This window comes from Diadema antillarum, unplaced genomic scaffold (genome assembly GCF_040938485.1).
Source record: "Diadema antillarum isolate AM-2024a unplaced genomic scaffold, OU_Dant_1.0 scf00000024, whole genome shotgun sequence".
Taxonomy (NCBI): domain Eukaryota; kingdom Metazoa; phylum Echinodermata; class Echinoidea; order Diadematoida; family Diadematidae; genus Diadema; species Diadema antillarum.
Window position 1 is genome coordinate 2,502,870 of NW_027270913.1, and position 23,631 is coordinate 2,526,500.

The following is a 23,631-nucleotide window of genomic DNA, read 5'->3' on the forward strand; positions in this document are numbered from 1 at the left end:
ACAAAAGAGTTGGGACCTTGTTATCTACAAATGTATTAAGAGGATTTTATCATATCAACCTCTTTAGAACGAGGTTCCACTGTGCAGGGTAGGCAGGCCATTACAGAAAATATTCCTCCCAATTGCATGGATAGCCATTTTAGAAGGACAAGTTCACCCAAATATACGTATGGATTGACTGAATACGGCAATATTAGTAGAACACATTGATCAGTGAAAGTTTGAGGAAAATCAGACAATCCAAGGGTATGACTTCATGTGTGAACAACGATATAAAGAAAATATAAAGGGTATTCCACAAAAACTCATTTTTCATGAAAATTACACATCTGATCAACTTGATACTGACATATGTTAAGGGTAGCAATTATTCCCCCTGCTTTCTGAAAGCGTTTAGTCAGGTGCTCTTTCATTATTCTAGAAAAGTGAATTTTTGTGGAATTCCCTTTATATTTTCTTTATATTGTTGTCCACACATGACCTCATAACTTCTAGTAGTCTCCTCATGCAGCGGTTCCAACACCAAAACTTTAAAAATTCATAACTTCTGCATCAATTGTCCGATTTTCCTCAAACTTTCATTGATGTGTTCTACTAATGTTGCTGTTGTCACTCAATCCACATTTCTTTTTGGGGTTTGGGTTTCCATTAGAGGATCACAAGCATCCATAGCAAACTGGCAGGCAAACATGTGAAACTAGTGATGTCATACTGTTTACTATGTTATTAATTTCCTTAAAGGACAAGTTTACCTTAATGTATGTGTGGATTGAGTGAATACAGCAATATTAGTAGAACGCTCAGTGAATGTTTGAGGAAAATTTGACAGTCTGTTCAAAAGTTATGAATTTTTGAAGTTTCTGTGCCGCCATCGCTGGATGCAAAGACTATTACAGCTTGTGATGTCACATGCATAGAACAATATAAAGAAAAAAATACACATTTAGTGATTGATTATTGATGTATGTTAAGGGTAATATTATTCTCCTTCTTCCTGAAAGAGGCAAGTTAAGTGCTCTTTGCAAGAAAAGTGAAATATGTTGAATTTTCTTCTTACTATTTTCATAATATCGTTCTAGGTATGTGGAATCATAAACTGTATTAGTCTTTTCATCCAGCAATGGCAGCACTGAAACTTTACAGATTCCTAACTTTTGAACTGCTTGTATGGATTTCCTCAAACTTTCACTAATATTGCTACAGTCACTCAATTTACACATATATCCAGGTGAATTTGTCCTTTAATGTATTTTTTAGAAGGTTTTTGTCCTCTGAGTCTGGAGGCTCAGCCTAAGTTGTAGTGCAGCCTGGCCATGACCCTTTGCAGAGTAGTATTATAGAATATGGAGAGCCAGAAATTGACCCGTGAAATACTGGTACCTCCTCTGCCAGCCTCTCTGCCTCTTGGAATAGTCTTCTTTTTTTTTTTTTCTTTTTTTCATGACTGACTTCTGTGGCATCTCTTAATCAAGTTTGAACTCATGCACATGAAATGAAAGTGAGTAAAAGTCAATTGTAACTTGACTCATCTGTGACAGTCCATACATGTATCTTTACTTGTTGATTACGTCGTGTATGTAGTGAGTCTAAATTTTTGCTGACTTTCCAACATCGTGAGTGGTTAAATTGCGATCTTAGAATACAGCATTATCTTTACACCTTGTTCGTGTACTGTGTTCTGCGTAATAGTACATGTATGTGCGCACGTCATATTCATGTCAAGATCAGAGTGTATATTCTCTTGTGCTCATGAGTTCGTGAATAGCACTCGGCATGTGAAAAACATGAGAATAAAAACCTGCAGAATATAATGGCATATCCAGTATTCTTGGCAACTAGTGGGCACCGGAGAGGGCTAAAAGGTAAGGCACTGTCATGCCACACCAGAGGCGAACTTGACCGTTTGCCCGATGTGTGGGTTTCTGTAGGCAGGATTCCCCTGTTGATCATCCCAGCCACCCTGGTTTATGTTCATCATTGAGCTGTTTTCCTTCAGTCTCGTGTCCTTGGTCATGTGCCAGAGGGACATAGAACAGACCTCTCTGTTTACTTGTCAGCTGAATGTAAAAAGAGCAATTGAGGGGGACGACGTGCAGAGACCATGTGTTAGCATCATCATTGCTTGTTTTGCACACCACACAATTTCTACACGGAGATACCAGTAACAGTCTGTCTCCTCTTGAACAGCACAGGTGCCCAGATATTTGCATTCCCTTCGGAAGCTAGACGTACTTTTTACTTCTTTCTTTCTTTTCTTGTTTCATGGGGACAGTTTCCACAAAGATGAGAGAGAGGTCAGGAAGAGAGAGTACCTGAACCAGAAATATGCCTCCCGGAACTATTTTTCCTGGATTGGGGAAAAGACGTTCCTCCACTTGCCGGCCTCTGGCCTATGTTTCAGACCCTACTGTGCTCTTGCGTCAACTCATTGATTGAAGTAGTCACAGACATACAGAGATGAAGTGAATGCAACCTTGGTTTTCAGTTGCCTGGCATTCCTCTTGTTTCTGTTAGTTGATTCAGATCAAAGGGAAAGGTTTTGAGAGAGGCTACTTGCGTTGGAAAAATCGGGTGATGAGATCAGAACAGTGTGGGGAGTCTGGAACCCACACTAGCTCTGGCACCTTTCTGCCTCTGTGGGGTAGCCCTCTATAAACAAGCTCATGCAACCTCATTGCTTATGCGCACCTGTCAGGCGCACGACCAAGAGCCACATTGCCATTGGCCAATAGAGTTAGCATCATGCATTATTCATTTGTTAGCTTTGTTCAGCTCACTGATTTTATGTCTTCTTCTCTCCCTTTCTTTCTCTCCTTTGTGTGCATGTCTTTATATTAGTGCATGTGTATGTGTGTGTATCTCTCTCCCTCTCTCTCCCCCCTGTGAATGTCCTTATTTCCCACTCTGCTCCCTCCTACTTATCAAGGTTTGTGTGTGTGTGTGTGTGTGTGTGTGTGTGTGTGTGTGTGTATGTGTGTATGTGTGTGTGTGTGTGAGACATCATGCCTGCATTAGTTTGTGTTCCCCCTATCTCTTGTAGGCAAGGGTATTGGAATGTGAAGGTAAAGTTTAGGAGCACAGTGGCACCTGCTCTCAGCTGCCAACAATTTGGGAAGTGGTCTGGGGGTCGGAGGTCGGGCTGTTTAAACCCAAACTTAGGACTTTGTGTGCGTACCCACACGGTGTGTCTCTCTTGCAGTATGGCTTGGGTTTGGGTTTCTTTTTGTGTGATGGAAGCCGTTATTTTTGAGCTGGGATGGGGAATTTCAAACACTAGTTCAAGGCATTGTTAGGTGGAAATTGCTGTATGCACATGGGGCCCATGTTTCTTTCAGTCTGGTTAGGAGCTAGAGAAACCAAGGGTAGATAGGCAAGAGAAATGATACAGTACTTTATGCATGCTGTTTTGATGGAAGCAGAACACATGCAGCATTGTCTTGGAGAAATGCAAGATGCAGTCTTGCTCAGAGATTGCGCCTGCATCATTTTGATTTTGTGGATATTTAAAGATCAAAAACAACATTGTAGAAACTTTGCGAAGGACTCTATTTGCCAACATGTGTACTTTCATAGGATGTAGATTTACAAGAATAATGTGATTGCAATTTTTAGTCATGGGGGAAGGAAGCTATGTTGTTAGTTTGATGAACAATCTTTAAGTTCCACATACAAGAATTGTAGTTTGTTTGTTTTTTAATCTAAACCTCACTGCCTTTATGGTAGAGATTAAATCATATCTAGAAAATTGATGTATTGCTCATTCAGTTTTTAAAATTTCAAATTTAGAAGCAAGTTCTAATGGACAACAAAGGGGAATAATGTAATATCCATACTGTGTTGGCTTGTTTCTTAAAACTCGTCAAGGACTTTGACACACCTCTAATCTATCACACAATCTTCAGATATGAGCTGCGTCTATATAGGCCTGATACTAAATATTTGAACTGCAAGACAAGCCAAAAACTCCCACAGCATTCTAGCTTTCCAAATCTCCTGCAATTTCCTAGCATCATTTCTTGATTTTGTCCATGAAGTTTTGCCAGCTGGCTTGTGCATGATGCTGAACAGGTAGATGGAAACCAGCCTGGACCACCAGGCATAGGCCTCTGATGAGGGGGTTGGAGTATGCACCCCATCAGTGGACACTGGGCAAACAAGACAGAAAACTGGGCGTCCCTGTATGAAGCGTGGAGCTGTGCACTATTTGCACAGAGCATCAAAGGGGTGATATGCTTGCTTCTTCGTGTTGTCTTTTGGAAGGAGCCCCCTATGCCACTATTTGCTCAGTTCTCTCCATCACAATAGTCTCATGTATGCGTTTAAGGTACTGGCTGTGTGAGGAAGGAGGAAAAGGAATATAGCACCCCTTTACTCCCTTCCCATAAAGACTTCGGTGTGCTCTTGTCTTTGCCAGATGTGGAGCAATTTGTTTGTTTTTTATTTGTTTATTTATCAGACTGGTGCTGTAAGACATACACGTATCTACGTCATCTTGCTTTATTCATAAAATATGTACCTATCCATTTACCATTTACCATTCTGATTCTAAGTCAGAATCCAAGTGGTGAATGAGTATGGAAGCAAAGCTCACTTGTAGCTAAAATGTTAGATACCAAACATACATTTTGCCTCCCAAGTCCTGTTTTATCAGTGAAATGTGATTTCATGCTCCCAAAGTCTGATTGAACTGGTATACACAAAAGACACAGCACTGAAATTGTTCTCATAAATAGGGGAAAGAGGAATTCATGACTGACTGGGTTAGAACTGTTGGGAAAGCTGGTATACAGATACATGTGCCGAGAATCCCACAATGACGACGTTCGTCCAATTTGAGTTGTCCCAATAACTCATCAGTGGGCAAGTTGTTTCAGAGCATCATGAAGTTAATCTATTTACCTGCACTACTGTATGGATGGATCACATATTGTGGTTGGAATTTGATGATTTTCGGGTGGGTTTTCATGGATCATTTTTATCTGAAAAAAGATTTATGAAAATAAAAACAAACAAATACCTCAGAGTATTGCCTTCCAATTTTTCATGTAAGTTCCCATAATTTGAGGGGAAAGCAACGCAGAAATCATTCAAAATGACATATTTTCCTCTCTTCTCAGTTGAAGGTTAGAGAAAATCTGTTGTTTAGTGCTGCACTAGATGATATTGATTTTTGCAGTGAATGCTTCCAAAGGAGATGATGGATAAGATCACTCATAATAAGTGATAGATGGTACTGATGGCACATATAGAGAAGACATTGGAGTTTAGAAAATACCTTTCAAATTGAGGCAGTGAATTAATTGAGTTGAATTTGCATGTTGACACACACAGAAAAGGATTTTTTTTTTTTTTTGGGGGGGGGGGGGGCATGGAGAGAGAATAAAGCTGTTTTGTTTCCATGAGACTTTAGCTCTATTGTCCAGCATTGCCTGCCAGTGTGTAGATGCTGGAGATGCAGATCGTATTCTCATCATTGAGAGAGCATAATACTCCAGCTGTGATTGTCTGTCTGTCTGTCTGTCTGTCTGTCTGTACATCCATCTGTCCATCCATCCATCCATCTTACTGTCCAGTTTGTCATCTGTATTCTTTCTGTCCCAGCTACAACTTGTATGCAGGTCGTGTCTTTATTTACTCTGATGAGTTCTGTTGATCAAGAAATGGAAATTTAGGATCTTTCCTTTCAGTGATCTGCACTCTGCGAATGTCTGTGATCAAAATGCTACTGCTGTGGCAACAATAGTACAAATTCTACTGTTCGCTCACATTCAGACAAAACCTCAGTGAAAATGAAAATGAAAGTTTTAAAAGCAAATATAATGGCTTTATTTTGTTTTAAAAAGATGGGATTATGTAATTGCTGTATATCTCTGATCATTGCATGTATGCATACTAAAAATGATACAAAGTAAATGTTAAGATAGTGTATAGACTTTCGGAAACTGGAAGAAAAAAACAATGTCAAGCAATTTGAATCTGGATACATTGACATAGTTTTCCCATTGCATACTTGTATACAATTTTGCAATATGATTTTGATCCATACTGAAGGGATGAAAAATTCTGCAGTACATGTTTGATGGTTTTGCTCAGTTTATATGAGTCATGACATTCATTGTTTCAGTAATTGAAATTGTGAGTATGTCAATGAATAAATGAACCAATATTTATGCTGAATGGCAATTCATTTATCAATCAAATTAATTCTGAGTGATTTGAACCATCTAAATTTTATAAAATCCCTTTGCAATATAGCTAAAACTGTTCATTATTTTACCATCTCTTTCCAGGTGCGACGAATCTCGTATTGGTGACCGGTGCCAGTACGACAACCCCTGTGACCCCAACGGCTGCTTGAACGGCGGCACGTGCCAAGTGGAATGGGAGGCGGACGGCTCAGCGCCAGGCTTCTCATGCGCCTGCCCACTGGGCTTCCAAAACAGCCTCTGTGAGGGGGTGCAGCCAAGCATATGCACCCGCGAGCAGCCCTGCCAACACGGCGGAACGTGTCGTCTAACCACGTCACTGGAGGACTACGAGTGCCAGTGCACTCCATCCAAGACTGGTAAGACTTGAAGATGTTTTGCATCATTGCAGATTTTGAAAGAAATAGTAGAGACTTTTTTGATTTCAAGTCCTGGACATGGACGGCGAGGTAATGACGTTTACGTATGCTTCAGGTTCTCTAGCACGTCCAATGTCGGAATCGAGAACGCGTCTTCTTAAGATTTCACGTCCTCCTAGATTCAGGATGGGAATGATGTCATCACTTGGCGCGCAAATTTCCAGCCCCTTTGGAGGGGGCGGGGCCATGACATCATAAAAGTATGTTGTGAATGGAGTGCACTGAAAATTGAAATGGGTGATAAAACTGCGGTCATATCGAATGGGCTACAGCCATTTTGAACCACTTTAGTACGAGAACGGCATCAACGTCCACACAATTGAAAAGCCCCATGTAACTCCATTGAAACACAAGAAGCCGAGAAATGTTCACTGATTCTGGAGTCAGTTAATGGCTATCATAACGTCCAGATAACGGAATTGATTCTTGTCTTGGGAGGCAAGATTTGTGCTTTGTCAGAATCATCTAGCAGACTATAAATGTACAGTACATGCATGTACATTGTATTTGTCTCTTTTCTTTGTGTGTTTGTGTGTGATGCAGGTGTTAACTGTACAGAGGACAACTACTGTTACAGCAATCCTTGTCAAAATGGAGCCGTGTGCATATCCTCCAGCACTGGCTACACCTGCAATTGCGCTGAAGGTGAGTTTTAACTAGGCAGTCTTGAAATCAGTTGGCCACATTTAGAATTACCTGAAATTTGGTGCCGTTATGTAGGCAACTTTTTTTCCTTTTCTTGATATTTGTTTGTTTGTTTGTTTGTTTGTTTGTTTGAATACCCTTATAGAGCGTGCATTTTTGACACGTGCTCAGGATCATTACATACATTTGGAGTGAGCTAGACGATATACCCAGGAGAAGTTTTGAGTAATAATTGATGTGATAATCATTGTGGGATGGTGGTGTAAATGAATAGGAGCTAGGTACCACATTGCTGACAACATTACAAGTACATCCTTTAAAGCTTATTTTGAATAAATCATGTTCTGTATATGCTTCATATCACCAAGGGATATTAAGAATGGCTATGAATGTGTATGCATGCCCTCAATATTTTGGCCCCCTTTTTAAGTGCTCATCAATCCCTAATTTCCGGCCTCTCTTGTTGTGGTAGGTTTTGAGGGTGCAACCTGTACTGAGGACATCGATGAGTGCACGCGGCCAGGCGAGGCAGTCTGCTCCAATGGCGGCACCTGTGTGAACCAGTATGGGGGCTTTCGGTGCCTCTGCACACAGGCCTTTCAAGGGCCCCAGTGCCGCTCGCCGTTTCTGCCCTGCGTGCACGACCCCTGTCTGAATGGGGGAGAGTGCATTTCTACGGGACCGTACACGAGAAGGTGTGACTGCCCTGAAGGTAAGTTCAGTTTTAGGAATGATGCACCCAGATTTTTGGGTCTCTTCTGGCTATCTTCTCGCGGATCCTTACAACTGTGTCAGAATGCTGCAGTAAAAAGATAAATTTTCATGTATTTCCCATGAACAGAAGCTTGTGCAAAAATAAAAGCAAATTTTACTCCTTAGATATTACACTATTTAGTGTTTTGAATATATGCGGAATTAAACATGCATGTTTATCTTTCCCAGCCATCCACTTTTGCATTAGTACTTACAAGCCTCTTTTTGCATATCAGAATTGTTTGCAACCAAAGTGAGCATTCTACTATTTGTCATATATCCATTTTCCAAATCTCCTGTTATGCTACATGAGTGGAGTTATATGAGTAATGAAATAAAAAAGTAGTTGCCAGAATTGAATATGAAGGTAGGGTCAACTGCATAATTGCAACTCCAGTTGATGTAATATATGAAGTTATGTTGATACCAAGGTATAATCTCAAATCTGGAATATGATGCTTAAAATAATTTCCGATGACTTCCATTGATATTGAGCAAAAAAGAGCTTGCAGTGAAAGATGCATGTACATGTATACCACTTGAAAACGGTGTCTTCACCTAGCAGCTTGAGTACCACTGACTGTATCCCCACCCATCTGATTACGTGTAGGGTTCAGTGGTTCGGCCTGTGAAAACAACCTCAATGACTGTACGCAACATGGATGTCTTCATGGTGGAGTCTGTATAGATGGCGTCAATGAATACACCTGCGACTGCCCCGATGAATACACGGGTAAGCTTCATATCTTTGAATGTTCCCGTGAAGTGAAGAGAAGAATGTAGTAAATCTTTATTTAGGTTATAAATATGTATACAGAAGAAGCCCTTGTTCAGATGTCACTTGCCTCATAAGGTTCAAGCAATCCACATAGCTTATAAATTTCCATTCTGAGTAACCTCATTTCTCTTAAGATGGTTTCGCTGCAGATTGTCCCTAAAAAGCCACTAGAATGTATACTTCAGAGAAATCACGTGCAAGAGAGAAAAAAAAAATCAGATCTTGTTTTCTTTTCATGAAGCGAAACCAGACACTGGATGACATCTGTCCGCATGGTTTTGATGACTATATTTTAGGCTCCCCATCACTAATACATCACTGACAGAAGAGCTTATGAAACTTAAAAGAATGGAGCTATTCAAACACAGCCATGACTATGTAGGCATGCTTTAGTGTCATTCAACTCAAGTAGTTTCTGTGGGATTTCATATCAATTTTTCACATTAGAAATGCATGGAAGTTTGGCCAAATTTTCTATTCAAAGGAGTGTGTCATAGACAGTGTCATTGGAAGTATGTTGGTGTCGTGGAAACTAACATGAGTTTGGCTTCCTCATGTCCCCTCCAATCACCTCTAGGAATGTACTGTGAGGAGGACGTGGACGAGTGCAACACCCCACTCAACCCCTGTGCCAACGGAGCAACCTGTCAGAACCTGCCGGGGAACTTCACCTGCCTGTGCGTGCAGGGCTGGACGGGCCGCTACTGCGACGTCAACGAGGACGACTGCGACCCAAACCCGTGCTTCAGCGGGGCGACCTGCGTGGACGGGATTTCACGGTTCACCTGCCAGTGCCCCCCAGGGGTGACAGGTTGGTCCAAGTGCCTCCTCGAAGTAATCTCGTCATTAGACAGTTAACGAATGCGATTTGATAGAGCAGTGTACATAGCGTTAGATTACAGGCCCCCGGAAACTGATGAAAAGTGGCTGATAATTGCCAGAGTTCAATTCTGAATTAACTGAGCACTCTTAGGCAGTCATTAAAGAACTTTGTATGAAGTAATTTAAATCAAGCTTCTGGACCGATGAAGATGCACTGGTTGATTAGATTGGACTTTGGCATTATACGGAGTTCAAGGGCCTAGCCAATATTTGATTTATCGCTGATTTTGCTGTAGCAAAATAACAAAACTAAAACCCTGAGTCAAACATAGAGCATTGATATAGTGATAAACAGCTTAGAACTATATGGATTTTACCCAAAAAAAAATATTGTGAAAGTGATAACAGAAACGAGACACCACAAAGTATTGGTCAAGGGGTGTGGGTTGATGCCGTATTTCAAATCAAGTTCTTACATACATTGGTGTTGATTGACTCCCAGGTCTCCTGTGCCACTTACTCGATGGCTGTGCCAGCAACCCTTGCCATGCCACCGCTGAGTGTCACACCATCAGGATAGATGGAGGCTACGAGTGTGACTGTGCAGCGGGGTACACGGGACACAACTGCTCAGAGGACATTAATGAGTGCGAAAGTGAGTACCACTGGAAGAAATAAATGTAATGAATCATTGTAAATCTCCTAGTTTCTTTTTTTTTTCTTCTTCTTTGGTTTCTTTGCCACATCATTGATGGAAGACAGAGGGCTAAAAAAAGATATGTTTGACTTGGTCTGTGGCTTTAACTTGGAGCTTTTCCTAATGTTTTTTCCTGTGTAATCGAGCAATTTGGCAAAGTGTAACTGGATCAAACTTATAATTATCCACATCAAACAGCTCCACAGGGTGTCTGCATGAGAGGGACTTGTGTGAACTTGGAAGGGGGCTTTGAGTGTCAGTGCCCGTCGGGAATCACCGGGGAACGCTGCGAGAACGACATCGACGAATGCCAAGATGATCCGTGCGACAATGGCGGGACGTGCTTCAACAGAGTCGGGAGCTTCGTCTGCGTCTGTTTGCTGGGTGAGTGAAAGCCTCTCTGGTTTAGTTGTGGCAAAGCGGGCATGTTTTGAATTCTGCAAATCTGACAAGGGCATGTTTAACATGAGATTCCTCCCTCTCACCACACACAACCCCACCTCCCCTCCCCTTCCCCCCCCCCCCAAAAAAAAAAGACCCATCAAGTTTGATGCACTGAGAATATTAATGTGTGTTAAGTTTACTGCAAGATTTCAGTATGCATGCAGTTTTTGTCAATAACGAATCACTGACTGGAATTCACGAAGGTATATTGAATCTAGCTAGTCCATGGATCATCCATAAATGCATGTGATGTGCCACATACCCTGACAGGCAGTCGACAATGAAATCATGCTGAAATATTGACATACGAGGCACTTTGGGCTTTTTGACTGTGTCTTAAAAGTTGAATTTGATTTGAACTTCCTTGGTGTATTCAGGTCATTGTGTCTGCATACGTTTGTGTAGTAATTGCTGTATGAGAAGATCTGAAAGCTATTAAAGAAGGCTAACAAACTTTTGTTTGCGACATTTTCAGCGTACACCGGGAACAGCTGTGAGATAGAGGTGAACGAGTGCAACTCCAACCCTTGCCAGAACGGCGCGACCTGCCATGACCAGATCGGCCAGTACATGTGCGAGTGCCCCCTGGGATACAGCGGGAGGCGCTGCGAGACTGAGACGGACGAATGTGCTTCTGCGCCCTGCCACAACGGAGCCATCTGTCTGGACGGCATAAACGAGTATTCGTGCCTCTGTGAAGATGGTGGGTGAATCCTTAAGAGACTGCATCGTAGGCCTATAGATCATTACTCAGCAACAGCAGCTATATATCTGCATTTTACTCACTACATAGGGGATCACATCATGATGCAATGCCTCATTTAAAACTGTATATGTTTTGACTGTCATTTTACTGATAGTTCTGATCATTTGTTTGCCATGGAATAGGGTACATATGCCAAATGTGAATTCAAAAGTAACTTATTATAAGAAGACAAGTATGACTTACATTTAATGATTTTAAGGTTCTTTCTCGTAAAGATAACATTATATGAGATTCTCAGGACACCCAAATGGATGCATGACCAATTGTTTCCTACCATTCTTACGCTGTAGGTTTTACTGGCTTAAGCTGCGATAGAGACATTGATGACTGCGAGAATTCAGCCTGTGTGTATGGCAATTGTGTGGATGAGGTGAATGGGTACCGGTGTGAGTGCCACACAGGCTTTGGGGGCGTCAACTGCGACCAGGACGTGGACGAGTGTGCGCCCCAGCCCTGCATGTACAATGGCACCTGCCTCGACTTGGTTGGAAAGTACGAGTGCCAGTGCCGCGCAGGAACCTCAGGTACGTCGCAACTCCTATTTAGTTTAGGGCAGATTGTCCTTCAAGTGGTTGATGCATAACTACCTGAGCTTTCTTCTGCCATAATGATAATTAAGAGGCCTTTTCTTTGCGCTGTAGTGATATCTAAAAAGTCAATCTTTACATGTTACCATGCAGCAAATGCATTGAATGATATTGCCTCAGGGATTATGTCATATGGAGATGGGCTATCATTCAAAGAGGAAATCTTTTTCTTGCTCTTTCTCCTGCAGGTGAAAACTGTGAGATAAATGCCAATGAGTGCGCCTCCAATCCCTGCTCCAATGGGGCGACGTGTGTGGACCAAGTGAACGGGTATCATTGTCAGTGCAGAGGTGGCTACGATGGGGAACACTGTGACAACAATATCAACGAATGTGCCAGCGAGCCATGTTTCAACGGTGGCTTGTGTATTGATGGCATTGACGGGTTCAGCTGCGACTGTCCAGAAGGATACTACGACCTCTTCTGTAAGTCAGACATCTACGAGTGCTCCAGCTTGCCTTGCGAGAATGGTGGCACGTGCCGTGACGGAGTGAATGAGTACACTTGCGACTGCAGTGCGGGATATACGGGCAGCCAGTGCGAAGTGGACATTGACGAGTGCGCATCCAATCCGTGTCAGCATGGCGGCCAGTGCACCAGCGATATAGATTTCTTCAGCTGCGCCTGCCAATCCGGCTATGCCGGCCTTACGTGTGAGGTTAACGTTGACGACTGCGCCAGCGATCCATGCATGAATGGTGGCATTTGCATCGATGGAGTGAACAACTTCACGTGCATCTGCACAGGATGGTACGATGGACGCACCTGCGAGGAGCAGATTTCACCGTGCGAGGATCACCAGTGCCGGAACGGGGCAACCTGTCGTGCAAATCCTTCTGCAGTGGGATTTGGCGGTGATCTGGATTACACCTGCCTCTGCACATTAGGATTTCAAGGTGAGCTATGAATGTTTTCTTCTGATTGGTTTGACAAAAGACCAATGCCTTTCCTAGTTTTGTTGTTTCTGTTTTGTTTTTTATGGAAGATTCTCATTGCTTGAGCTGGCAGCCCACAGCTTAGCAGAGTCAAATGAAAATATCCTGTTCTAGGACATTGGTCTCACTCTTGAATTTAAGTCCTATCAGTAGTTCTGTGGCTCGCTGTCTTTACCTTCCCCAATGAGTTTTGCCACTGAATATCTGTACAATAGCTTAGTTATGGAAACTGATTTTCTTTCTCTTTTCGCTGCGTGACTGCAGAATGTTAGCTTGTTGAGGATGTGGGCTTATATTGCTACAACATGCACTTCCCGTAGACACCTGCCCTAATATACTTGGGATTTTGCTTCAGTGGGGTAATGTGAAATGGCCTGAATTCTAAAATTAATTCCTGTTCTTAAAGTAGAACATATATACCATCGTAGCAGTGCAGGGACGCAAACATTAGTACTGTTCTCCTCTAGCATGAGCACAAAGTATAGAGAGGGTAGAAAGTGGCAGCTGATTTGCCTTGACTGTAGGGAGAGCTTCATTGTGTTTGAACAGAGAAACGGAATCATGATTAATGCTGGTCCGTCCTCTCACATACTTGCAGGAACCTTCTGTGATGAAGACCGCAATGAGTGCATCTACTCGCCGTGCAGGAATGGTGGACAGTGCATCAACACAGAGGGGAGCTACCGCTGCGAATGTCCACTTGGGTTTGAGGGAGATTACTGCGAAATCAACACGGATGAGTGTGCATCAGGTTTGTGGAGAACCACCTTCCAGTTTTAGCAGTTATAGCTTCCCTTCCTCTGACCAAAAAAAAAGAAATAATAATAAGAATGGGAAAAAAAAAAATAAAAATGGATGAATACAGATTTTAATCTTGTGATTTTGTTTCTTAGTCAATTTCTCTGCATTTAATTGATTAAGTTTTAGTCTTGTGAGAAGATATACTGGTAGGGAGTTATTGTTCAAGAAATTATTGAGTTTCAATGTCATGCTTAAGTCATCTTATGTGGTATTGTGTGTCTAAAAAACAAGTAATATCTCGCCATGTCTATTAAAACACTGGACAAAAATCAATTGGATGTGCATGTAGGTGTCCTTATTACAAGGAACAGTGATTCTCCTTTCACAGCAAATGTAATGGAAGATGTTTGGATTTATTAACCAATGCCAATAGACTTCTATGTTTGTATTGCTTTAGCCCTTGTTAATTTGCCTAGAGCAGATGGAACTTGTTAGGCTTTATCAAAGAGAGGTAATTATTTTTGATGACTGGTTTTTAACCATTTTGTATGCTTTGAGTGTCAGTCAGCACACAAACCCTGAAGTGATATTCACACTGTCCAAAGCCCGTAGCACAGAAAGAGTTACTTTTGGGAAATGAAACTACAAGTATTGTACCCGGTACTGTTACTGATCGCGTGAACACTTCCTCCTCTCCAGCTCCGTGCAGCAACGGGGGCTCCTGCATCGATGGCATCGGGGACTACGCCTGCTCCTGCCTGCGCGGCTTCACCGGTGAGAGCTGCCAGCACGACAGGGATGAGTGCCTGTCGGCGCCGTGCCAAAACGGCGCCACCTGTCACGAGTATGTGGACAGTTACACCTGCTCCTGCCTGCTCGGTTTCAGCGGCATGAACTGCGAGGTCAACGACCAGGATTGCACAGCAAGGTATAGCCACGAGGCTCTCACATTCTGTCATCATCGATGAGGCCAGATGTGTAGCTTCTTTTTTTTTGTTCTTCAGTCACACAAAATTTGCAGTCTGAATCACACTGATTACAAAAAAAAAAATTAATAAAAAATGAAAGCTTGGAATTATAGTAACTTCAGTATGCCACACTTTGATAATTTTACATGGCTTGAAGTAAATTGTATTCATTTTGCCCCCTCCCATCAGATTATTTTAGTGGAACCAAATCTTGGGTCATGATTTCTGTGTTCCCGTTTCATACAAGCTACATTGCTGTTTGGTTTGGCCTATCTAGAAGATTTTGCCCTTTGCCTTCAAACTGACAAAATGATGGCAACGATCTATTTATCACTTTCATGCAGTTCATGCTTGTTCGGAGGCACGTGCATTGATGGCATTAACAGCTACACCTGCCAGTGTGCACCAGGCTACACTGGATCCAACTGTCAGTTTCCAGTCAATGAATGCGAGTCAAACCCCTGCACGAATGGTGCCACATGTATCGACCTCTACAATGCCTACTCTTGCAACTGCATGCCGGGATTCCACGGAATCAACTGTGAGGTAGGTCAAAGTTTTCACAGAAGTTCAAAGTTTTCTTCGAACTGTGGCGGATGCGGGCTTCCGTCAAGATTGATCACTTCATCACCACAAATGTGTTTGAAACAGAACTGATATGATTACAACTCCCGCAAAACTTCCAAAATATTACTTACCCCTTCCCCCTCCCAACAAAAAAAGATGCAATTCAATTTTAGCTCTTTAAATCCCACTCCAAAATTCTGTACTTCATATGCACAAAAGCAAAAGAGAAAACAAAAATAAATGAACACGATGTACACATTGAATATCAGTCATCCTATAAAGGAGTGTTTCAGCCAGCATGTTGCCAGCAAGTGACCAAGTGATTGTACGTGTGTCTTTAACTTAATATCCAACGTCGTTCACTCCCCTCACACTTTTCCCTGCAGTATCACATCAACTGGTGCGACAGTGCCCACAACCCATGCTACAATGGGGCCACCTGCATCACGCTGACGGACCAAGTCTACGAGTGCCGTTGCACGGCGGGCTGGATCGGCGCCCTCTGCGACATCCCCCAGGTGTCCTGCCAGGCCGCAGCCGCAAGCAAGAGTACGTCTTTCTCGAAATCCAGACTTTTGTTGTTGTTTTTTTATCTTGGTGATTGCCATCTCAGCAAGAGTCTTCCTGCTATAATGACATCAGAGGTTCTTGGCTATGGTAGTTATTAAAATGAAAGTTTGTTGTGAGTCAAGAGATAGTGACCGTAAGTTATGTTGGTTAGAGAGTTTACAACTGTTACCGTAGTGTAGGTTCTTCTGAAATCACACTGCTGATCTGTTGGTTTTTGTGTTGAATGTGAAATTAGTACTCCTAGATGAATGTTGTCAGAAGTTGTTTCCATAATGACCAGATGCTCATATGATTGCAGTAAGAGAAGGATTTCAAGCATATATGTCTAGGTAGCCGCTCATTAAGTGTCTTGCATTTCATTGGCTTTGGTGAAAACATGGCTTTTGCATATTTGTTCCGCAGACATGACCCGCGATACTCTTTGCCAGAATGGAGGGACATGTATCGATACCCTCAGCAGCCACAGGTGCCTGTGCCAGGATGGTTACAAGGGTTCGTACTGCGAGAGGAACATCGACGAATGTGCCTCCACGCCATGTCAGAACGGTAAGTACTGTTGACAGTCATACCAATGTGATATGTAAGTCTTGATGCCAGTGGGGACACGGGTGTCATTTGGGCGTAAGATGAGCAGATGACCGTTGGAGGCTGGTATGCCATAATACCTGGCAACCAGAGGCTTCCACGGGCCCTGAGTGGAAACGGTCTGCCCCCAAAATACACTGCACACTCGTTTGAATTTTAACCTTTTAATATCACCATCTCAGAAATGCCTGTGACATAATGTAACAAACGGTTTGATGAATGTAATGACAGAGTTAACACAAGTCTCATAAGGAACATATAGTGCCATGAGTGACCCCAACCATATGTCGTCCCCGATGTGTTGCGTGGACTGGCAATAAGTCCTTTGGTTGTTCTCGCATGCTCATATTCTTGCGTGGGACCGTTTTTTTCTACACAGGGGGAACCTGCACCGACGGCATCAATGCCTACACCTGTTCCTGCCTGGTCGGATTTGAGGGCGCAGACTGCGAGGTCAACGTGAACGAGTGCAGCTCCAATCCCTGCCAGAATGGTGGGATGTGCCACGACATGGTCAATGGCTACAGCTGCTCCTGTCCCGCGGGGACACAGGGTGAGTACCGGTTGTGGATGTCCCTCGTCATTTTGGTCAAGTTTAGCCCATTTTCAGCATGGACCCTGCTGTGTCACGTCCATGGTTTTAAACAAAATCAAGTTCTTTTATTGTTTAGGCTGTATATAAGACAGACATGAAAGACATAAAGGACTCAGTGACTAGAAGTCAAGTGATCCTTTGACGGACAAACGTAGGTGTGACAAACGTTGCAACAGATGCAAAGCAAACTTTGCAAACAGGTGCAAGCCTTAAAACGACCGAATTGTTTTGTTTGTTTGTTTGTTTGTTTGACTGTTTTGTTTTTGTGGAGGGTAGACTTCAGTAAAGAGACAAATTAATGAGTCCCCCCCCCCCCCCCCCCTTTTTCTCTTTGTTTGTATATCTCTTCTCTAGGCTCGGACTGCTCCGTTAACCTGGATGACTGCTACGCCAACGCCTGCTACCACGGCGGTGTCTGCGTGGACCAGGTGGGCACCTTCACCTGCGACTGCCCGCCAGGCTACATCGGCCAGCACTGCGAGGGGGACGTCAACGAGTGTCTGTCCAACCCGTGCGACTCGGACGGGAGCCAAGACTGCGTCCAGCTGGTCAATGACTTTCAGTGTGTCTGCAAGGCTTACTACACCGGTAAGAAAAAGAACAAAACACACAAAAATCACTCCAGACATCCATAGAGCTCTGGGCCCTCGTCTTGCAAACACTATGAATGTTTTTGTGATGTCTTACGTGGAAGGCATTTAGCCATTTGCTGCATCTCTTTCAAAGATTACAACTGTTATTTTTTATACAAAAGGGGAGCATAGTCTACAGTAACACGAGGTTAGTTTTTCATATCTTTTTTTTTTCTTCAACTCGAGTTAATATTACTGCAAGATTTCATACACGATGATGAAAGACATTATTTATGTAAAATCTTGTGATCTGCTTTCAAAGAGATAAACAACCTTTAAAGCCACAGAATACATAGAGATATTTGAATTGTCCTTTCTTCGTGCAAGTGACACAGCCCAGTACAAATTGGTAGTTAGTTAACTTGATTTGACATATCTCTTCCCTCCCAAAGGTCGCACATGTGAAGAGCGGGTTCCTGTATGTCAAGAGGGAACTTGTCAAAATGGCGGCACATGCAAGAATGCCACTGACGGATACTCCTGTCTCTGTATGCCGGTGAGTCTAGTTTCTTGTCAGATGTAGTTTTCTGTTCGAAGACCATTCCTTATATGTTATAACAACAATTTTTTTAAAAATTACAAAATCTGGTTCTGTTTCTTTACTTTTTACTTCTGTACTGTAAGAGCATATGCCATTTTGAGGTTCCCAAGATCAATTTTCTTTGTTGGAAATCTGTTTCTGGTGCAAGTAGCTCTTGAAAGTGCAAATACAAGATGATCACTGTCCCCTTTTGACACTCCCTTCAGGGCTACACTGGATTCAACTGTGAGTCTCTGGTGCCGCCGTGTGCGTCCCACCCCTGCCAGCATCATGGAACGTGCCAGGAAGTTGGCGACTCGTACTTGTGCCTCTGCCCAACTGGCGTCTCCGGCGACAACTGCGAGCACGACTTCGACGAGTGCGCCTCATCGCCATGCGTGAATGGCGGCACGTGCCAGAACATGTACGGCCACTATCTCTGCGACTGCCCGCGAGAGTGGACAGGCCGCAACTGCCAGACCTTCGACCCCACGTTCGCAGGGGGTGTGGGCACAGATGCCAGTACAGACCCCACCCCGACTGCGCCCGCCACCACCACCGCTGACTGGAGAGTTGCGCGCCCAACCACTCTGACTCCGCAGTGTTCTACGGACTGCTTGGAAAGGGTTGGAAATGGCATCTGTGATGTAAGTATCATACTGGTACTCACATTATACCCTATTCACCCTGAAATTGAATTCACATATACATACACATACCATCCACTGCTTTTCATCTTGTAATGGAAGAAGTTGTGTCTGCAGCTTTTAAATCTGCTATGTCAAGAATTTGACAGATATATTATCAAACCCTTCTTCAGTATTAGGTAAGATTAATGTAATTAGCAGTAATGTGTTGGTGCCCCAAATTGCTGATCACAACTACAGTACTGTAGATCTTGTGTCGTGGTCCACACAGAGCCCCACAGATGTGGAGAAGGGAACAGTTTCATTGGGACATGTGCAGAGAAAGCAACTTCTGAGCATGGGAAAAAGAAAATTCCCTCTTCCAAATTGATAACGTGAACTGATCTGCTGTTGTGAACGTACTTGTCGATCATTGTAAACATTAACAGCTCCTTAGCATTGTGTCGTTACCTTTGTATCCTGTTTACAATCTACAGGAGGAATGCAACACGCACCTTTGCAACTGGGACGGCACAGACTGTTCCCTGAACATTGACCCATGGGAGAACTGCACCGCTGTGGAGGCACAGTGCTGGGAACGCTTTCAGGATGGGATTTGTGACACCCCCTGTGACAACCCCGGCTGCCTCTTTGATGGTTGGGACTGTGCGGGTCAGCTGCCAGATTGTCCGTAAGTTTGACTTGCCACTGGTGGCTTCTATCTGATCAAAGCTTGTGGACTTCTCAGTTTTTAATTTTTTGTTTTGTTTGTTTCTTGGGTTTTTTTTTTTTGGGGGGGGGGGGTGTATGGAGAGAGATAATTTGTTTGATGCCTGTGATTAGGAGAATGTCAATGCTCTTACTATGAGCATAAAGCTCAACTGACCTCAGATGGTTTATCAAGAAATGATTTGATACGTTTGTTAATAAAGTCCGGCACTAAATTCTTTTTGATTTACCAGGTACAACGACTACTGTGTGGAGCGCTACGCCGACGGCCACTGCGACGACATCTGCAACAATGTGGGCTGCCTGCATGACGGCATGGACTGTTACGAGGAGCCGGTGTACGCGGAGGGCGTGCTCATCGTCACCATCCTGATCCCGTACCAGGAGCTGGTAACGCCCAACCGCTCCAATATTTTTCTCCGTGACATGAGCTCGCTCCTCCAAACGGTGGTCATCTTCGCCCGCACGCAGGACAACAAGAACATGATCGAGCCCGTCGCCGAGGACAACGGCGTGCTGTTGAGGTCGCGCCGTCACGACACAGGCAACGTCCACTCTAGGCAGGAGAGGGCGTTGGGAGAAGAAATGTAAGTCAGTCAGGCTTGCTGTGTGTCAGTAAAGTCTTCAAAGATCATTCCCCCCCCCCTGCCATAATCCAAAACTTGGGTTGTTTATGCCTTAAGAGTCACATTAGTTCACTAAATATGTTTGCATTGGTGCTCTCTGATGAGAGATGTAAAGCGTGTAATGAGGAAAAAAAACCTGACTTCCATTGTCGCATGTAGTGCATTCAAATAATGATTTTTGATTGGTCAAATTACCATCACATGATATTTATTTTTTTCCTTAAAGTACACAGGCATGTGCATTTTACTTTCGCAAATCTTGGCTCCTCGCAAATTTCGCTTAAGTTTAATTCTTAAGGAAATTTCTGGTTTAACAGTATTTCAAAACACTGCATTTCTTGGAACACATTGTCCCTGTCACACACTAATTCAGACTATTATGCATTCCCACTTTTGTGTGATTATACTTCAGTTAAGCCAATGTAAAATGACAATGAACCTGGAAGAATTATGCATGTGTCATGCAGAAGGCGCATTTGTCATTATACTACATGTGTGTAACATTCCGCTTTTATTTCAATCTGCCTCTCAGGAGCAAGGTGTATCTCATCCTGGACAACACAAAGTGCCTCCAGGTGCGAAGCAAGGAGTGCTTCAACAAGACCTCGGAGGCTGCAGCTTTCCTGGTGTGGCATGTGTCCCGCGGCCTTCTTCCCACCTCTCTGCCCATAGTCTCAGTCGATTGTGAGTGAACAATGGAATTAATGGATCTAAGTATAATTTGAATTTGTATTTTCATCTCTCTCTCTCTCTCTCTGTGTCTCACCATGTATCTATGTATATGTATTATGTATATGTATTGAAGAGTTTGTTCGCAAAAACCGATAAGTCCATTTTTGAAGATTTTGAAGTACGGTCTCTGTCATAAAGTACAAAATAATATCTTTGAAATGATATATTGGTCACTACATATAAAGGTACATTTTTGAAGTTACGGTCAAAAGAAGCAAAAATTTTCTTATTATTCTCTTTATTTTTCTTGACCTTTAATCGCAAATATCTCCATTTGGCAAATATGGACTTATCGGTTTTTGCGAACAAACTCTTCATATATACATTTTATATCTAAAGATACAGATAGATAGAAAGATAGATGTATATATACATATATATATATGCTTGCATATATACAGCTGTATGTACTGATTTCTCATCTCTATATCTGTGGCAGACTTTCGGCAAAGTCCAATTTCCTTTCCCTACATGCTTTTGTGTTATGTTTTGTTAGCATTGTATGTTACCTAGACAACAGAAAAAAAAAGATCTCGAGTTTACGAACCTTGCTCTCTTTTTGATTTTAGCGGGAGATCTGCCCAAGGAGCGCGCGCCACAAACTTCGCTCCAGCTGATCATTGCGATTGCCATCATCATCGGAGTTTTGGTTATAGCCGTCTGTGTGATCAAGCGAAAGCGAATCCGCGTTACCGGCACGTGGTTACCCGACAAACTCCGGAAGCCTTCGATGAGCGAGAACCCCAAGCCAAGGTACGAGTTGTCGTAAACAGAAATTCAGTCTGGTTGGCAATCTGGTTCTCACTGCAGGTTCTGGTCAATTACATCCATTCCGTCATCATCATTTGGCTGTGTTCTTAACAAATATTCCAAATGTGTGAGAATTTGTTGCTGCAAGAACGTATTACATGTACTTAACAAATTTTTATATGCAGGAAGATGTACCTTCTCAACCACATACATGTAGCAACAAAAACGATATCACTGCAAGCTTACCTCATGGACTTGAGATAAAAGAATTAACCTGTTCATGAAAAGAATGAATATTAAGGCTCATGTCAGGTAAATTGTAACTATGCTCCCTCTCCCATGTATTTAATGTGATAGGTAGAGTCATCATCTCCCACACCGAGAATTTCATCCTCGATGATTTTATAACCTGCTCACTAGTGGCAAACAGTTATACACATGTTAAGACAGGATATGTGCTGCACCTAACTGGAGCATTATTCATATTATGTCAACGTACTCTCGCTCTGTATTTTTTCTGCAGGGAATGCCGACTTGGAAACGAGTCTCCCCCGTCGACCATCTGCTCAAACATTGGCCCCGATCCAAGCATCGACCAGACTGCTGAGGATGCCTTAGACTTTGGCAGACCGATGCCAAAAAGACAAAGAGTAAGGTTTTGATCAAGAAATAGAAGGCACTTATCATTGCACGCAGTTGACTGTCCGACTCCAGTACTGCTCAACTATACATCCACTTATATTGCTAACAAATATCATTTCTGTAAGATTTACTGTGATTGCTGGTCTCAGACCTGATTACTGACCTTTTTGCCAAGGATGTCATTCAAAGAAGTTGAATTTGTCTCGCTGCAAATGCCACAGTTTCATCGCCACAAATATTCAAGTAATATATCATCAGTGACGCTTCTATGTCTAAATGCAGCTGTGGTTGCATCTTGTGTGAATACAATAAAGAGTGATGATTACTGTGCATCATTAAGGGGTGGTAATTACTGTTTATCAGTAAGGGGTTCTGGTTGAAGTTGCAAAGTGTGTTTTGGAACTTTTCACACCATTTGTAAATGGGACTTGCGCTGGCATTTCGTTATATGAGATGTGTATTTTCTGTCGTAAGTGGAACTAGGATTCTCATCAGAAGTTTATTTTTGATTCATTGTGATGACTTGAGATTATGTTAAGACACGTTTCTCTCCACTACAATGCATCCACGTACAGATCAGCCCACCATGCACCATGCTCGATCAGCAGCACACTGCTTTCTACCTGGAGGATGAGCTGAACTGGCGGCATTCCGGCATGGCGCTGACGCCGCCGCGGGACTCGGAATCCTCGCACGTCACGGCGACGGGTCCCGAGGGTATGACCCCTCTCATGCTGGCCGTGATGCACTCCAAGACGCTGCGCACGGACCAGGAGGAGGAGGCCAATGCCCACCTGATCGAGAGCCTCATCAGCAACGGGGCGGACGTCACCGAGCGCACCCTGTCTCGTGGCGAGACGGCGCTGCACCTCGCTGCCCGCTACTGCCTGCCCGTGGCGGCCCGCAAGCTGCTGGAGCACCAGAGCGTGACCAACATGGAGAACAACTCGGGCGAGACGCCCCTCCACACTGCTGTCAGGGCCGATGCCATCGAGGTCTTCAGGGTAAGGATTGTCTTCCTTCCTTTCTAGGCTGGTGTGAATGTTGTTTAGCAATCAAGTAGGAAATACTGGTGTGATTTGATGTCATGACCGAGTAATTGCTTTCAAAAAGCCTGCAGAAGGGCCCTGCTTGCTTCAGTTCCGACAGCTTTGAGGGCATTCATTCCGAAAGCCATGGGTCCATTTGTATGAGTTGCGTTTAGTTGGTAATCTGATGGGTCACTTTGGACATCTTACCACACAGTATAGCTGCTCAGGGAATGGTGAATGGTCTTTTTTAAGTCATAGACCATCC

General features: G+C 43.2%; 1 protein-coding gene across 1 annotated transcript in view; it reads left to right on the forward strand.

Annotated features, from left to right (window-relative positions):
• Window positions 1-23,631, forward strand: part of LOC139733329 (uncharacterized) — a 65,481-nt gene that overhangs the window by 38,253 nt on the left and 3,597 nt on the right. Inside the window, exons 3-27 of the mRNA XM_071644170.1 lie at window positions 6,291-6,565; window positions 7,169-7,270; window positions 7,743-7,982; window positions 8,634-8,756; window positions 9,379-9,612; window positions 10,126-10,278; window positions 10,519-10,704; window positions 11,240-11,467; window positions 11,821-12,054; window positions 12,306-13,013; window positions 13,651-13,803; window positions 14,493-14,721; window positions 15,106-15,307; window positions 15,715-15,877; window positions 16,301-16,444; window positions 16,863-17,036; window positions 17,433-17,666; window positions 18,103-18,206; window positions 18,458-18,877; window positions 19,354-19,547; window positions 19,819-20,172; window positions 20,744-20,895; window positions 21,513-21,696; window positions 22,217-22,343; window positions 22,911-23,339. Coding sequence (XP_071500271.1) covers window positions 6,291-6,565; window positions 7,169-7,270; window positions 7,743-7,982; window positions 8,634-8,756; window positions 9,379-9,612; window positions 10,126-10,278; window positions 10,519-10,704; window positions 11,240-11,467; window positions 11,821-12,054; window positions 12,306-13,013; window positions 13,651-13,803; window positions 14,493-14,721; window positions 15,106-15,307; window positions 15,715-15,877; window positions 16,301-16,444; window positions 16,863-17,036; window positions 17,433-17,666; window positions 18,103-18,206; window positions 18,458-18,877; window positions 19,354-19,547; window positions 19,819-20,172; window positions 20,744-20,895; window positions 21,513-21,696; window positions 22,217-22,343; window positions 22,911-23,339 — 5,746 coding nt within the window. The remainder of the gene's footprint in view (window positions 1-6,290; window positions 6,566-7,168; window positions 7,271-7,742; window positions 7,983-8,633; window positions 8,757-9,378; window positions 9,613-10,125; window positions 10,279-10,518; window positions 10,705-11,239; window positions 11,468-11,820; window positions 12,055-12,305; window positions 13,014-13,650; window positions 13,804-14,492; window positions 14,722-15,105; window positions 15,308-15,714; window positions 15,878-16,300; window positions 16,445-16,862; window positions 17,037-17,432; window positions 17,667-18,102; window positions 18,207-18,457; window positions 18,878-19,353; window positions 19,548-19,818; window positions 20,173-20,743; window positions 20,896-21,512; window positions 21,697-22,216; window positions 22,344-22,910; window positions 23,340-23,631) is intronic.